The following is an 18,284-nucleotide window of genomic DNA, read 5'->3' as shown; positions in this document are numbered from 1 at the left end:
AAATCTAAAAGCATTACCAAGTAACTTGTTAACTGAGATAACCATGTATCTGGGGAGACAAAAATTTGTGCCAAAAAAGCAAAAAAGGGGCCACAACGTTTGTAACAACATTTGTCTTTTGTCTTATATTTCTCAATAATGTCATTAAAACAAGACCAAAAATCGATCTCAGCACTACGATGGTCTTAGGCCTGTGTTCAAGTATTGGAGATACGATCACCTAAGCGCTAAGATGGCTTTGTCTAACGGGCCCTGAGTCTCATTGAACGCAGGGAGCGTGGTGTGAAATAACATAAGTTGAGTATCATACTGTTCGATTACCCTAAAGCATAAGTACGTGGAAGCAAAACCAACGTGTATCCAGATGGCATGACGAAACGTCAATCATGTTATGGTTGCCACCTATATCATGAAGATATGCAAATTCTCAAATGTGAAAGGTCAAATGTTCTTCGTTACAAGAGTGAGTGGGTATGGTTTTACGCCGCTTTTGGCACTATTTCAGCAATATCACGGCGAGGGACACAGAAATGGGCTTCACACATTGTAACCATGTCGCTGAATCGCACCCGGGTCTTCGTCGTGAGGAGCGAACGTTGTTTAACCACGGCTACCCGACCGCCCCCTTCGTTACAAGAAAACATGCATCATGGACTAACACACAAACGTCCCTACGAGTTCGTACATTGAGCTACTGTTAATGAGTAATGAAGTATATAAATAAGTGATAGTTATTCCTGTTGAGCAAGACAAGAGAGCTGGTGATTCAGCTGCAGATGATTGGACGATTGCCTGTTATGTGATATCGACAATGGTCTGATAACATACACCCGATATCATGGGTAGAAGCAAATACCACTGACTAACTCTTATCAGACTAATGGCAACTATGATCGATACGATACGAAAAGCCTGTCGCCCGTGGTTAAGCGAATGGTTTGACTCTACTCTGTTCAGTAAGCGGGTCATCTTCTCGCATAGTAATAAATTAGGATGGACTTGCAGATGCTCATGCTATTTCAAAACAAAACTACATGAACGAAATCGTTTCCCATTTGCTGACTATATGCAATATTCGACGGTATTCCCAAGTTTAAAACCATTGTACGTGAAAGGCAAAATACCGGTGAAAATTGTGTGAATGGATCACTTAAAATCAGTGATGACACCAGGTGTTCGCCAAAAGGTTAGGAGTGTCCTGTGCTTCCGATAGCACCCGTCACTCACACAATTTGTATAGAAATACATAGCATCTGTTTGTTCCCTGACGCCTGACAGCAGTACTCCTGCGACGGCGGCCTGTAAACAAACCCGACAGTAACCTACGTTTATAACGAACACGGTTATAACGAACTGACGGATATAACGAACTATTTTTTGTTCCTGTCCATTTGATGTATATGTTCCGTACATTTGCTTATAGCGAACTACGGTTATAACGAATTAAATGAAGTGGTCCCTTTGAGTTCGTTATAACTGTAGGATACTGTACCATGTTTGACATAAGCGAAATATTTACAGCATCCTTTTGCCAATGTGATGAATGATATTTATGTTTGCTTCATCTAATTGTACCCTCAAGCATGTTCAGTCGTGTACAATTGTGCAAAAGGTAAGTATAAATCAAAAACATCACCAACACTTAAATATGATAAAGTTTAATTGCTCCTTGTAACGAGATACATATCAAAAGTTTGTTGATTATTAAACGTTGAATGCAGTGAACCTTTAAAAAAGTTTCAACTCGTCTCGATAAGAGGTAAGAGTATTAACGAGGCGCAATGTTCATGTGAACCTTCAAGCTACATGAGCTATCAACCCAAATTACTTCTTTGCACTGATCTTGGAAAAGGAATGGCTGAAAAGAGGAGGTCGAGATGATTATGTCAGAGCGCTTACTAGGATTCTGTTTTCATCTATTTAGGAAATAAATCCATATGTTTAAGATTCGCTTCCCGTTTCTTTGAACTGATGGACGTAAATCAATAAATCTTGTCTGTTATAGATATATAGACGTCTATCCATGGCTTATTTCATGATCACAAACTCTCCTGATCAGGGTCTGAGAGGATTTCCGCACCACTAATATACACTTTATACACAGATATGATATCGGGACTCATCAAAAACGTTTTTGTATATGTAGTATACATACGTATGTACAAATTACTCATTCAAAGTATAACGGTTACTTTCACTATGTATCAATCGAAATATTTTGTATCAATTAGAAACCTAATTATTACATTTATGTTATAAAAAAAATGATATTAGTTGTTAGATTACGCCTGAATTATCACAACCGTATCCAAACTGCAAGACATAGGCTGATATATGAACATCAAAGCCAGAATAGTGATACTAGTATACAATTGTAAACTGTCTTAACACAGAGCGGTAAAGGGCCTACTCCTGCCTTCAACGCTTACCAATAAGGTATATTCTGATAAAAAGGAAAATGACAAGGAAAATATATACAACAACGTTATGAAATAACATTGAGTCAACTCTAGTATCCTTTACACAAATAATATATAGTTTGTGTACATGCACGCACATCCGGCATATTCCGGAAATGTATGGATTAATGTTATGTATTTATGCCAACATAAAGCTCTCAAATGAAAAACGTAGACACGCTTGGGATTGTACGTACATGACTACTGTAAAATATCACTAAAGTTCCATTGCCCACTAGTGGATAATATTATAGAATTTGCATCGCAAGTATGGGCACGGCTGCAGGTGGTCTATTCGTGAAGGGGGCACGGGTGGCCCAGTCGTCTAAGGCGCCGCGATTTGCTGTGCAGAGTTGCGTCCCTTGGGCACGCCAGAAACCTATGATTGTGGGTTCGAATCCCGGTTCGCCCCGATTATGTTTCTAGGTTTGTCAGCACCATACCCGTGCTCGTGGGTTTCACCAAAGTGGTAAACGTCTGAGACCTGCATCACTTCGGGCTTTCCTCCGGCGTTAAACCCAGCTCATTCACTCTCTCTATTCGTGAAAGGTGCCGCAATTTTCTATGCAGTGTTTTGTCCATTATACCTGCCTAAAACCTCTGATCTAGGTTTCGAATCCAAGTTCGCCAAAGTAGTAAACATCAGTTCGAGCTTTCCTCCCATAGTAAGTTGACACTTTGACTGAAATGCTGTTGAGGCGGTGTTAAAAACCAAACTCACTCACTCACGCGTATGAATTTGTCTTGTACAAGGTACAGGGTTCTAGTTTGTAGAGGTTACACAGGTCACATTTCTAGGAACTCTTTGTTGTGCCTTGATTTCCTTCCACATCAAGCTGACACGCCATTATATAACTGCAATACCAGTCACAGCGGCGTTAAACCCAAACACTCACGAACCCATTAACATATATAACGATCATAGTCTGTGCATCCTATCCAATGCATACACATCCCTTCTACCCACCCTCATCCAAGAAAACCCTTGTTTTAAACGGCACTAAACAGTTTGGGTCCTGAACAATGAACGAGTGAAGAATGAGATCCTAATGAGAACATACAGCTAGAAATCAACTGCTTGCATTCATCGAGACAACGAAATGTTCCTATGGTTCGTCTTAATGAAGATTTTGAATAGCTCATCAATCACTACCTAGTGCAGGAAAACCTCTTTATTTGGACCTCTGTTTCCATTAGAGTGTCGCCCGTGAACTGGTCAGATTGGACGTGTGTAATGAGTACCAGTTTAAGTATTCCTGAGAGTATGACTTGGTACACTGGTTAACATCTGTGAGTACCAACAGAATACAATTCATGATTCTAGTTTAATAAGCGTTGGATAGATTCCATCACAACCCATGGTAATTGCGTTATTCCCGTGTGTGATATACATTGATACAACCGTAACATCATGTTCCTGTCAGGATTGCCCAGGAACCAAACATTTGAGCCTCTCGTGTCAGCAATCAGAAACAGCAGCTGGTGATAAATGATAATACTGATCTGTTTCATAAACAATCCTCATCACCATATCAGTAATATGTATAATCATCCATCACGGTGTACTACATATTATCAATACTTATAGTATAATCAGTTAGTGCCCGTAAACAGAACAGTTATCAATGATATCAAATAGTAAAATGAGCTTTGATGAACATCTCGTGTTGAGAAATATCTGAAAGAAACCCTTTAATCAATACATGATCTGTTCATGCTGCTTGATTAGGCAAACTGGAAAGAATGATAAATGACAACTTTCAATCTTCTTCCTTTCATGTAACTCCCACCAGAAGAACATGGCCCAAACGTTATTCATTGACTTGTAAATAGAAATGCTCTTAATGATTAATTGGGAAAACATCCGCTTGTGCCCTGTTAATCAGGAACAAGACGAACTGATGAGCTAGCAAAACATTGTTCACGCATGCATACATGCTTTGGTGGGGGTACTTACCCACAGAACCATGCACACATCTTCTGAATGATTTATGTATGTATCATTGCCCCCTTAATGAGTGTTCATCGTGTTACCAATTAATATAATATTGTGGAGACGACACTTTATCAACATTACTATTAGTATTTGTCTGTCATTTGCGTGTAGATGAACCTCAGTCAAGTGGAATATTTGATTGAGACCAGTGATAGAAGCATCATTGACCATAACGAAAACTACTGTGACATGAATAATCTTGTAACGCTGGCTGAAGTCCTTGTGTTGTAAAAGGCTTATCGTGTTATTTGATCCAAACCAGTGAGAATCACTCATAATAAAGTGCTGTTATGATGGACAATGCATTCCTAGTAAACCTAACGAACCTTGAACCGCCAAGAAGCCATGAATGCGTGTTTGGGTAGAACAGTCTTTCACAGCATTACATGTACAAAGGACGCCCACTTTATTTCATTACATTTAATTTAGTTATGGGAACAAAAGAATTTCTGGGTCTTTCAACTGGTTTGAGAAACACAGCTATCTTGTTTCTAAATACATGTCAACATGTCGCCTCTGTGAGATGAAATAACATACATGTATTATATACACTGTACGACTCAAAAGCCGCCATGCAAACAAAAGGATTATACAAACGTTCGCATGTACTCCCGTAATTTATAACGTCAATATTTGGTTTCTAATGAAAGTCAAACACACATCCCTTTACAGTAAACTACGGTTATAACGAACTCAAAGGGACCGCTAATTTCAGTTCGTTATAACCGTAGTTCGTTATAAGCAAATGTACCGAATATATACAACAAATAGACAGGGCCAAAAAATAGTTCGTTATATCCGTCAGTTCGTTATTACCGTGTTCGTTATAACCGTAGTTTACTGTACTTCTATGGTCTTCTATGTTAAAATCTGAATGAAGAATCTAGACTAGCTGTATTAAGACAGGCAAATGGTGTCAGCTACGTCGTAGCAGAGATTTACATAGATACGGTTGTACATAATTTCATCAGAGACCTTTGTATTATTTATGTGAGGCGTTTTGTTATTGCCTTTGACAAGAGATGAGTTTATAGCATTTGACTTTAACATGCCAAACTATACTTGATTGTCAACAAATGACACCTATACCTGCATTAAAAACACAACATTGTAAATCGTCTTACCAAACAACAATCACAAGAAGTTATTTGTTGGAACTATTTGATCTGTTTCCAAGGTAACGTCGTCATATTGTGATAATTTATGGTAATTGAAATAATCTTACCAAACAATTGTAGACTTTGGTAATATTGGTTTGATAAACCAAAAAATGCCAATTTAATCTAAATACTCAATGGACCAACATATGGACAGAGCATCAGAACCCATCATGAAAGAGACCCACTCGCTGTTAGTGTGTTTATATGTATCGCATATTTCTCTTGTTCATATACATATATTTCACCCCAAACCAAAACGTAAATAAACAGGTTTCATTTCAACTACATCTGAGAGATCATAAGACTCAATCTGAAAATATGTCACACAAGTACGTTCTGATGGCTACACATAATGAAATACCATGTTTTATCCAGGGAACATTCCCTGGTGATGTTCAGAACGTATTATTCACAAATCCCTGTTTCCGAAGAAACGGATACAATAAAAGAATTATTCCGATACCTATTGAAAAGCTTTTTCGCAAAGCTGATTTAGATCGATGAATGCTGCCACAGATTTCGACAGGTGGTTATTACATGCCAGAGGATGATTGTAGCATTTAGTAGATAGGATCGATATTGCCCATTAAAACAATAACAGGGCTATTTGAAATTTGTATGCTGCATCGATATTCAACCAGCCATCGCTTATTAAGCAAATTTGACAGACTGTCTCACTGTGAAATCATAGTTAGGTGGTAATATCTCGAAGAAATGGCGAATGAAAAAACGAAACTGCAACTATTACTCTCACATACCTGATTCCTCCTGTGCTTTGATGGCAATCTGCAATATTCCAGAAAGACAGACTAAAACGGCATTGATAAAATTCATAGTCTCTACAGTCGTCGAGGTTTCCCCATTCACATGTATTTTCCATTAATTAAGCAAATCTCACGTTGAAGGGACGAATTACTACCGTCCGAACAGGCTTCCACGAAGCACACTGTTGAGACTTGCTGTAGTAGGAGGCGTGCCTGTTCATATAACGATCTCGCTAGGTATAGTAGTAGTACACTGCCTGCTTCGCTTTCGTTTGGGATGGATCACGACTTCGCGCTTGTTGCAGTTTTACTTATCATGTCGTCTGCTGTTGATGTGTTAGCAGACGACACTGTTGAGGCCGGCGTGCAGTGTGCGCATAGCTAGTTGGTGCTACCTTGTACGGACTTTGCCGTTTGTGGCCACGCTGAGCCTCGCGCTGTGCGCTGTAATCAATAGAACAGGAGAGAAAGAGCAGGAACTTTTAAACACAAAGAAGTCGGTTACTTAACTTCCTTGGTCGTGACTAGAAGGTGGGTGAAGGGTTACGCTCATTTGGAATATAGCGGCAACGATGTCGTAGGTGGAATCTAATTCTTGTGTTTTCGTTGGACTTCGGAAGGATTAAATCAGGTGACGCCATGCAACTGCGCCTAATAACCATATAGAGATATTGGTGTCTTCCCGCGCTTCCAGGGATGCAGCCCAGAGGAAATAATGCATATGCATGGCGCCTTCAATTGCTTATAATGAATTGATCAACATTACGTTAGTTTACTAGATTGTGAAAGCAAATGAACAATACGAGGGGAAAATTAAGAAGTAGAACTAGGTCAATGGAATTTTTTTTTAGAATACCGGGAAAAAAATAAATCCATGTTATGATGTTGCGTGTGAATCTCAAAAATTGTGTGCAAGAATGATTATTTTGCCTCATAAATGTTTATGGATGTTAGTGGACGTGAACGGAAGGGGTCGTTAATGAGAGGATCACTCAAGTGCAATTACAAATGTGTGTAATAATATTCCCCTGACAACGTACATTTCGATCAACGGGTCAAATATGATACTATTATGTAACTCTTGTCTCCTTGTTCACACTGCAGTTTCATGGCGTGTTGCACTTAATCTGCAATTATTTTCCATTTTTATTCTAATTTCGTCTTTATCTAAAATCGATTCACGCGAATCTGTATTTGACAATAATTTTTACCACGTCACTTTGAACGGTCGATGAGTCGACTGTCCCAAGTCCTATTGGGGAAACACAAATAATTCGGTTCATTATCTCAATCTCACTCTGCGACCACTTTTAGATTCTTTATGTTCAGATGCTGAAATTTCAAATCAACAACACTTGGGAAGACCTCTCATGAGATCAAGCGGAAAATCTGTTTGTCATCAAGGAGACTCGAATTTACGATAATGTCTTCTCCCAATGTTCAGTTCAGGAAATGAATAATTCAAAGTTTAACTGTAAAGATGTGGGTCACTGGAGTGCACTTAAAACCTGCATTCATATCACCAAGTATAATGGGAAAGCTGGTAAAGAAACTCTTACTCGAAATGTGTCCATGCCTGTATGTTTGGATCTATTCTGTCCAGAAAATTCTGTCTTTGACATGAGATCTTTCACTTCACTTCGAATTGGTCCCCATAACGTAATGGATCGTATGGACAGACTCGGTAACAGTTGATTGTGTGTCATCATACCCCGATTGAATGGAACGGTGTTCATAATATCAACCACTGGTTTGCCTTACCTCGGATCGATTAATTATTGGTGGTCGTGTTATTGCGTGATGGTTTTTCTGACAATAATACAATAAACACAACGTGCACGTCAGCTAGCTGGAGTAGTCATCGTATTTTGCAACATCGTCCTATGCCTGTTAGCGCCGACGAATGAGCTTTCACTTTGTGATCTGACTGAGTGTGTGTCATGGTGCCCCGACCGCGTGGCGAGTTGATCACGGTATCAACCACATACATGCACCTACCTGTCACAGGTTAGATCAATTACCCTAGAACCCTGCAGAGAGGCTGTGGCCAAAACTGTGGGCATACCACGCCGTTCAGCGTAGAATCCGTTGTAATGTCGTTGAAACTGATTGAAAACGGGGTCCTAATTAAAAACCTTTAAAATGATATTGAACGATTTCCATCACTGTCTACAGTATCATGTTAGTGTTCTCTTCATTTAATGATTAAGCTCTTAATCCGTCTGAATCCGAGCAATTGGTGATACTATTAAACTGATGGAAACTTAAATTAACTAACAGCTGCAGGGGAAAATCATAGTCACAAATAGCAATTGCATTCTGCCCAGTGAAGACGCTTTAAGGAATGCAAAGAAGCCCAATTTTGGAGTAATCAAATTGTCTGGCGTTACTGAGCAGCTGCCCTGGTTGATATGCACCATATAGATTTATTATTATTATTACAAAATTAATAAATGTTGACCAAGACGGATTACAGGATTTCGAATGGCTCATAGTAAATGTAGTATTTGCTTTAATGAGGACATAAATCCAATCACTACTCTGTAATGCCAGACACAATACATAAGATCCCCTGAACGTTTAATAATGAAAGGTAGCGGATGTATGTGGATTGTTTATGAAGAGCGACCGACTCAGTACCAACGTTAGCCAAAATAATGAGCCATCATTTGACATTTACACACACTTCAATAGGACCGTATAATCTGTTTAGATTGTTATTGGCGTCTGCGCAATCTCCTTTCAGATTCTATTCCACCATTTGACCGTTTTTCACCCTGCCCAAATGCAGGGAGGAAGGGTCTCTTAACGCCCCGTTGTTTCAATTTCACTTAAAAAAACTTTGTCGACATATCAGTTATTCGGCCGAATCTCCAGCTATGTTTCTAAGCCGAGGGGAAACTTTGTCGATGACGATAATGGGGAACGTTGCGAGAAAATAGATTGCTAGGAAATTATACTGAGACCTATGTACATTGGATTATCATTTGTGTAGGAGAGTAGTTTGTGTACCACTTTGAATGTCTGTATGTAGTTATAAAAGTAGCAATTTGTTTGCGTTTTAACACTATTTGTGAAAACACATAACAACAAATATATAAAACTTGAAATTTAAAGATTCTCAAATAACGGTATTTCAAGCCCTGATGGAGATATATATGTAACAGTGCGTTAAGAGATCATAACGAATCCACGCATCTACGGAACAGAAGGTTATGGTCCAGATGAACTGAATGTGAACAGACAACGTTGAAGCTCGCTTGAATAAAAAAGAAACTTCTCAAAGTACTAAGCTCCTACAATCTCTGTCCATACGAAAACGTGGAATAATTCAGTTCGGAAACTAAGGAAGGACCCTCGAGCTAACATAACATTCCTGGGCCCTGCTGGCCTACAACATATGTTTAAGTATGTTGAAAAGATACATGGAAACATAAGCCAGCGTTACTCCAAAATTTTTCCACCATCTTGCAGTTCCTGATTTAAACGCTTTTTTATCATAGATTGATTTAAGTCCACATTTTCTGAACTAAAATCAATATGACAAACATCGCTTTTAGCCTGCATCGTTGAGCTTAACTAAAACTGAATATATTGCGTAAGATTAGAAAATACTTCAAATCCATTCCATTATAGCCGTTGGGAACTTTTCTCTGCATGATTTTACGAAATTGGACTTCTGTGGCATTTTATTGGCCGAATTCTCCAGGGTTATCATGCTATTAAGGATGCAATATTGACGGATCGAGGGGAGAATTATGGTGCTGGTTTAAAATAAAATCAATTAATATTGAGAGATGTTCTCTCCTCACTAATCATGACCTCGTCAACACACGAAACAGACACTTGATACTCACAGGGGTTCAGCTGAGATTCGACATTGAGAGTAAATTATGAATCCAGCAGTAATTGATCCACGTTCCAGAACCCTCACACAACATGTGATTATCAGAAACCATTACGAGGTTTGTAATTGTATAAGAAATTAAAATCGTGCATGGTTATCTCATTGTCTGAATATATTGCTTACATGTATATGTATTTTTTTTCACCCGAGTGTCTTTTGATACCAAATGTATAAGTAGCAGAGCCAATAGTGATGTCATTTGATTGTGACGTCATGGTAACCAATTACGTCACAATGGTTTGCAAAGGATTGTGATGCAATTTCATTGCAGCGATAACTACACTGTAGTTATTGCTTGATCTCACCCAAGCGATATCTGCTGTGGGAGCCAGTTTTAGATGATAAAATATCGTCATTGTCGAGTTTTCTTTCACGCTTGAGCAAGAAGAAATAATGCGCAATGATATGACCTTAAAATCGTTTTCACATCCGTAAGTAAATATAGGTATGTTTTACCGAAAACGAACTTGTTATTTACAATTTACAAGGCTACACGACATCATATGCAAAAGCACCTTTGTATTCCGAACACATTACACGGGGAGACAATTTGTTACAGTGGTATTACATGAAAATTAATATGCATATTGCACAGGAAAACTTAAAACTTTTAAATACGTCTTACTACCATACTAAGCGTGTTAGGACCACTTTGCCGCTTTCAATGTCTGGTATGAATAGTCTATAAGGCGCAAATGAGGTATGAAGTTTAACTGCTAGCTTCCTTGGGGTTCTTTTGTCTGGGACTTCACGAATATACATGATTTATTAAATGTAAAATGAAGACAAGACATATCGGGGCAGGTTGCACCACGGTGAATAGATGCAATGAATACAAATACGATATTACCTTCCTTCATGCAACATACAACAATAAACATTGAATGCCTTGAAGGAAATACCCATTGCTGAGTCAAGCTTATGCTCGCAAGAACTGCATGCATATAGCCGGTGCTCGAGTGCACTATTATTCAGTATCGGATCATGGATCATTACAAGAGATTTATAGCACAAGGGGCACATATCTGTCAAGATAATTGACGTAGAAAGATGTAAACAAGGACCTTTCTCCATAACTATTTCTCGGTAGAGTTCACTTGATTGTTTTATTAAATGATTATTCCATAAATTGCCATGTAATTCCCTTACCGTATCCCGTTGGTAGGGCGTAAAGCAAAGTTCATTCATTTACTTATGACCTTTACGCCCACAAATCCCCCCAAAAGTCATCGATGTTATAAATCCACATTACACTACATTACAATAAAGCCATACTTCATAAACAACATAATTTTGTATCAAAGAGCGCATTAATACTTTTGTTTACCCGACAGTTAAGGATAACTTTATGCCATGCTCTATTCGTGTGCATATAACAAGTGGTATTGATTGAGAAGGTATACATTGTGACGTTGCTGCTTGAAAATGAATGTATTCTCCAACTCAATCTCGGTTTCCTTTATCGATCAACCCTTTGCTTTGCACGATACAACTCATTCCTGAAGCTTTCAAAGATAATAACGTGATTAATATCATAATAATGTGATTTGTTCCCCTGATTTGAACATTTTTGGCCAAAATGGTTACATTTGGCTAAAAGGATGGATCTGAACAACGACAGTGAGTTAAAACCATGGTGGAAGGTTGATACAGATGTCATGTTGAATGCACATCAAAAGACGTAACTTATCTATTACAGGCCTTCTATTGATGAATCAGTTGTTATGAGGACAGGTTGGCAATGCATAGGCGAAAAAGGCAATGACACGTAGCATACATGAAGTACAAAGTTACGTCTAAGTGATTGTATACACAGTGAAAAAATCTATTATTACCCTCATGGCCATAAATTTGAACCATGCGAGGTCGTCAATGAAATCAGTACTGACGCTGAACATGCCAACCGGCATTATGTCAGATAGGCTCCTTCAGGGAAATGTCCAGGACGAAAATAAACATGCTTGTGGTCCCACGCAAAACAGTTCGTGTCCGGCGCATATCCAGCACGCAAGAGGAGCTGTAATAAGGTCTTGAGATTCACGACAAGTCTTCAATCCGCGTCAATAAAGTAATGAAGGCTAATGAGACAATCAATACGATCACGCCGTTTGTTTTCATTTCGGTCAGACTTGCATAAAATGCAAGTATGGGGACGAAATGAAAGACGAGACTTGAGGGAAAGGCTCTAGTGTGAGAAGAAAAAGCTTATTACGTTTTATGATCAAGCTGTTCACAAAATAGATTTCATTTCGAGGTATTAGAATTGAGAAACAGCTAATGCACAAACCTTAGGAAAATCGTTTCTGAGAAAATGCAGTTCCGCAAACAAATTTACCTTTTTCACAGATAAATTGCTTTTGTATTTTCAACTTTTTATGTGACAAGTTGACATTATCGCAATCAACTATTGACATCGTCTGATCTTACAGGTGCGTCGGGGTAGTCTAGTGGTTAAGGCGTCCGCGCCTCACGCCGAAGACCCGCTTTCGATTCCCCACATCTGAACAATATTTATAGCCAATCGGTGTAAAACCAAACTCACTCGTATCTTATATGACTGTTTCGTAATCATAGCCTATTGATGTAGAGTGGATTCGGAAGATTCGGAAATTTTATGGTGGACATGTGGGGAACATTTCCAAAGTTTACACATCAGCGACTGTCACCATGTAGAAAAACCAGTCTAGTCACGGTCTAGTGACCACATCGCTCCACGTTCCTTTAATTGTGCTTCCGTCACCATTCGGTATAGTCCGGCAGTCGTCGTTGTCCGGTGACTTTGCATTCCTTGTAAGAGAATTGACACGTATATATGTTATTCTCTAGCGATTTAATGGCACACTTTTATCATGTATTGCTTTTATATATGTTTTTTTATATATGTTGGCTTCAGTATTCATGTGTTGGAAATATTTTTGTGACTTTGGTTTTCACACATAAGTTCTTGCAGATATTTCTCATGTACTTATGGTCATTTTTGCCACCTCAATAATTGTACAGATCTGGTTGTAAATCTTTGGTGATTGTTTTTGGTACTTATATCTTCCGATCCGTACTGGTTTAGTAGTTACTTTGTTTAGAAACACACTTGGCTGAGCTCTCCGGGCTATTGTATTTCCATGGCGGACCTGGAAAGGTTGTCCTCTTCGATGGCCGCCGCACACGTATAAAACCCTTATCAAAATCATGACAAAAGTCTTTCCCTTCAGGCTTCGTTAGACCGTTTACGGGTCGTCTTCTAGTGGGAGGACTTTCGAAACTCAGGTTCCGTTCGTAAGTGATTACGTGGCAGCTTTAGTCTAGATCTAGTACTGACTTACCCTGGTCCTTTTGAGCTGAACTTATTAGCTAGGCTTTTTCAAAATCCGTTCTTTCTAGTAATACGGGGATAACCATCCTTCCCTCGATTGTCTAGTTTAGGTCAAGTACCTGTTTCCTATTGGGAGTCAATATACTCTTTTGGTGAAGTACCCTTTTAATTATGAGTCCAGATACTCCGTAGGTCACGTACCTTATACCTTCGGGAAGTTTAGAACTTCCTTGTCAAGTCAAAGTGTGAGTCTTTGGTCTGTTAGACTACTTTGATATTCGGGCAATTTCCGTCTATTTTATTGTCCAAAAGACTTATTGTGGGGGTATGTCCCCTGCGTTTATTTCCCGCTATTTAATCCAGCCGAGGTTATTCGCTCATTAGAGTTAATATACTCTGGTGTTAATTGGCCGCAGCCAACTTAATTGGCTCTCTGTGCATTTTAAAGAGTTGTTTAAACTACTCTCATTTTATGACTGTTATGCAGATGCTTAGCTAATCAGCTTGTGTATTTACTCTGATTTAATTAATCAGGGGTCATTGTCGGTATAAATCGGGTTTTTGTTCCTTATCATTGTCGTCTATTGATACAATTAGCGGATAGTAATAAACCTGTGAACATATTACCACGTTTTCATTATTAATTTATTCTTGTTCTATGACACCCTGGTCTTTGGAGCACAGCTCCGTGACAGTGACAAATATGATGTCGGATGCAATTCCTCATTTTGACTTATACCGCACGTTCCCGTGTTTTTGTTCATGTGAACAATTGATTTATGACGGGTGACAACGGTGGGGCAGAATCTATCAATCTATGGTCTGTTTCACAAAATGCACATGTACACAATATGTCCTGACCATCAAACTGACACGCTGAGATATAACTGCAATGCCACTGAGAGCCAACAACATTTACTCGCTCAACATTTGCAATTGATGAAGATACAATTTAGGATGTTGTTATAAGTAACTATGCTTTGGAATATCATATGTGTCCATACTACGCCTATATTGACCCGGGTTAGCATAGCTCGCCACCACTCTATTGCTTGTGGAAAGAGGCGAGGGATGGACAAAATCGGCAGCGATGTCATCATATCCCGACAGCGTGGAATGTTATCATAATATCAACCGTTGGTTTGTCTTGTCCAGACATCGTTTATTTATAGTCCGCCATGGTATATCTATGATATTGCTGGATTTGTTACGTACAACAAAACAACGTTGCACTGTGATGCACTATGTTGCACTCACTGTATGTATATGGTCAATGCAATCGCGTCTTAACTTATCATCTTGTAAGCTTTCTGGAATGAAAACTTGATCGTCCCGGCATATCCTCGAATTTATTCTACTTTACAAGATATTTTCACAAAGATAATGTGTTCGTGGGATCTATGAATGACATGCACTTTTATCTTATCGTGATGTCTACATACACTAACGTACTAATATTCTCATATCACAATATCTTTATATCCTATCATTTCGCTTCAAAGTAAGACCGGAAAGCACCGAAACGAACCAAATCAAAAGAGACATCTCTGGAGAGGTTTTTGGTTTCTGTCCATTGTTATTCATCAAGTATGATGTCGAGAATAGGACCCGATTAACGAAGATATACTTCTCTTGCATCCATCGTAAGTGTCACGCATTGGCTCTCAATATAACTGATACCCTATCATCTAATCTCACATAACACGATATCTGCTTATAATTGCGTTTGATCTATATTACACCATTTCTTCAACCTACCAGTACCTTGTGTTTAGGAGTATTTGCTTATTTGAATGGCGTCCAACTGTATAAGGGTCATGTTGGCCAATTGTCCTCAGACGCATCAATTCATTGTGCAGAGTGGCGTCCTTCAGCTGAGACAAGATTCGATGATCACTGATCTCAGATTCTATTTGAATATGGTGATGGTGATAATGCAAACAAAAACGATAACAGAACATTTATTTTACACTCTTAAAACTGAAAGTTTCGACATACACGTTGGTGAATTCCACAGAAGCATAGAAACGTATCAGTAAATTACAATCAGGCCCATCATAATCTGACCTTAGGTCATCACATTGGAGTAGCCAATCACGGACCTGGAATTCGAGCTCAGGCATATGTGTACCAGTTATGTGAAATGGGTTTCTCACCCTCATAAATGTCCGTTCACACTTACATCTATGTGCACGTTATCTTGATACTGGTAACACAAACCAGATCTACTGCGCCAGCACAGAAATGCGCGAAATGCTCCAATAGTAAGTGAGCAAGACGATGCCAATACGCAGTTCTCTGGTTCTGGAAAGCCTCAGTTAAATAAAGTTATGTCCACATGGGTGCGACTCTATTTCAATCAGCGTATCTCCCCAGTCAGACAACAGCTATTTGTTGACTGGTGATAAATAAGATGAGAACGGGTATGGTGCTGACAAACCAAGAAACATTATAAAAACGAACAATTATTCAAACTCAAGACAAGAGGCTTCTGACAGTCTGAGACAAATATGGATACATATTGTCCAAACTTTCGTTCATAACCATAAAGTAGTAGACAACAACGTGTAAACAGCCGGTGTGCAATCAAAACACTGCCATGACCATAAAATGTATGATTTCGGAGAGTAGAAACAAATTTTCTAAATATCTATATATTTAGCATGAAAGTGATGTATTGTACATTATTATCTCATTAACCCATTTCCATAACTCGTCGGGCTAATTACTCTTGATCAAGGAACACGAAATCAAAATACATAATGAAAAGACATACAACCCGTTGAGCTACCTTCGGTAATGATGCCATCTGCTATCCATACACAGTGCGTGTAGGTTATAAACGTGGTAGTGAATGTCAAAACGTTCTAAATCTGTGTGATATATTCTTGCATGGCCATGTGAAATTATATCTGGATTGGAACTGAAGCCACAGTGTGCTTCAAATGCAGGTTATACTGTCGTTATCTCACAATATAAACCCCCAAATAAGCTCTTAATATACTTGGCAGCGTCTATTTCCGAGTTGGAGTCACTTGGGTAGATGTTCGTGTTTGGAGTAGGAAGCGACGAAGACTGTCTGTTTGGTTTAGAGATTCCACAAACTAAGTTTAAACTCATTTTATTAGGACATATTAGAATGTTATAGTCTGCTTATTGTATGATTGCAGTTAATCTATACTACTCAAAAGAAGTTAAAGGTCACCCGATTCTTTCATATGACTATTGTTAAGATGTTTTGGCATTATCTTTAACGTCTAGTGAGTATTGAATATAAAAAAATATATTTCTTTCATAAATATATTTGTCTGTGTCTGACATCTTCTTTCATATCCTGCCATGCATCTTGGTAGAACAGTATGCCATAACAGATTCAAGAACATCCAGAACTGAAGAAACAACCGTTGTTTTGGTTTCTTCCTCAAGAACATTCGTTTCAGAACCATGGATGAAAGCCAGTCCTCGAAGTGTTGAGTATCATAAACAAATGGGTTTATAAAGAAAACGGCTTTGCAAGAAAAATAACAAAACGCTTCGTGGACACTGACGATGGATGGCTACTCTTAAGTTGTTATGCGTAATTTCATATTCCTGAAGCAATAGGAAAGGTTTAGAATGAACGCGCCAGAGAAGTTTCATGGTTGATGTTGTATCGATTCTCACTTGCCCATACAACTACTCCTGGTGGGTGAAGTGTGTGTTTCCTGGTTGCTGTCCCACTAGATTGACCTCCTCATTGCTGTCATTGACCTGGGATCCGCGACGACTTGCAGAGAAACTCCAGTCAGAGCGGAGATGAATTATAAAAGAACCCACAGACAACTTACTGTACGCGTTCTTTGTTGAAATAATAAAGCAATCGTCGGAATTTGCGATTGAATATTGATTGAAAGTTTGCATTTAAATCTTTACAAAGGCACAGATGGAGCCTGAACGTCGTTGTTCTATAGTTACAGCTATTAGGAGAATTGGATTCGTCATTAAAGACATTTACAAACTGTTCATAATATACACAAAGGAAAAAGTTAAGCACACCCCTATTTCTAAACCATGACAAATGGCAAAAATCATGGCATGGGATGACTGACCACAGGAGCTGAGCGATACAAATGTCATCGGATGGAACAAACATTTGACAACAAATAAAGAAGATATTGGCGAGTTGTGATTGAAATTTACTGACAAAACCATCATGGTAGCACAGTTACTGTTTTTGACCTTAGACAATACCTAAAAAAGTATGGAGCTGCAGGATTAAGTAAACGAGATACGTTTGATGTTTCATGTGAAAATGTTCCTTCAAGTCTCTACTTGACATGACGCGTGAAACAGATCAGTAGCGGGTATAACCACCACGTGCCCAGCTGACGCATTCCACCCTACGTCTCATGCCCCCAATCATACGTTGGATCTGTTGATGGGTCAACAATAACCACTCCTGATGTAATGCTGCTTCCAATTGGCGAAAATCTTGTACAAGAAGATCGCGTGCCTGTATGCGCCGCCCCAGAATATCCCAAACATGTTCAAGGAGGTTCAAATCTGGGCTCATTGCTGGCCAGGGTAGAGTCGTTATTGCATTGGCCCTCATGTAATCCACGACTCCATGCGAAAGATGAGACATGGCATTGTCATCCATGTACTGAGGTCGAGTAGCAAGAGGGTGGTTGTCACAATGAGGAACGGTG

General features: G+C 39.0%; 1 protein-coding gene across 1 annotated transcript in view; it reads right to left on the bottom strand.

Annotated features, from left to right (window-relative positions):
- The window catches only part of LOC139468215 (neuronal acetylcholine receptor subunit alpha-10-like), a 43,011-nt gene extending 36,225 nt beyond the window's left edge, over positions 1–6,786 (bottom strand). The window contains exon 1 of the mRNA XM_071250039.1: positions 6,374–6,786. Coding sequence (XP_071106140.1) covers positions 6,374–6,449 — 76 coding nt within the window. The 5' untranslated portion in view covers positions 6,450–6,786. The remainder of the gene's footprint in view (positions 1–6,373) is intronic.
- Between the last annotated feature and the right edge of the window lie 11,498 nt (positions 6,787–18,284).

Source organism: Haliotis cracherodii, unplaced genomic scaffold (genome assembly GCF_022045235.1).
Source record: "Haliotis cracherodii isolate W230 unplaced genomic scaffold, xgHalCrac1.p SCAF_1, whole genome shotgun sequence".
Classification (NCBI taxonomy): Eukaryota; Metazoa; Mollusca; class Gastropoda; order Lepetellida; family Haliotidae; genus Haliotis; species Haliotis cracherodii.
Note: the sequence above shows the minus strand (reverse complement) of the source record. Positions and strands in the feature narration are given on the sequence as shown.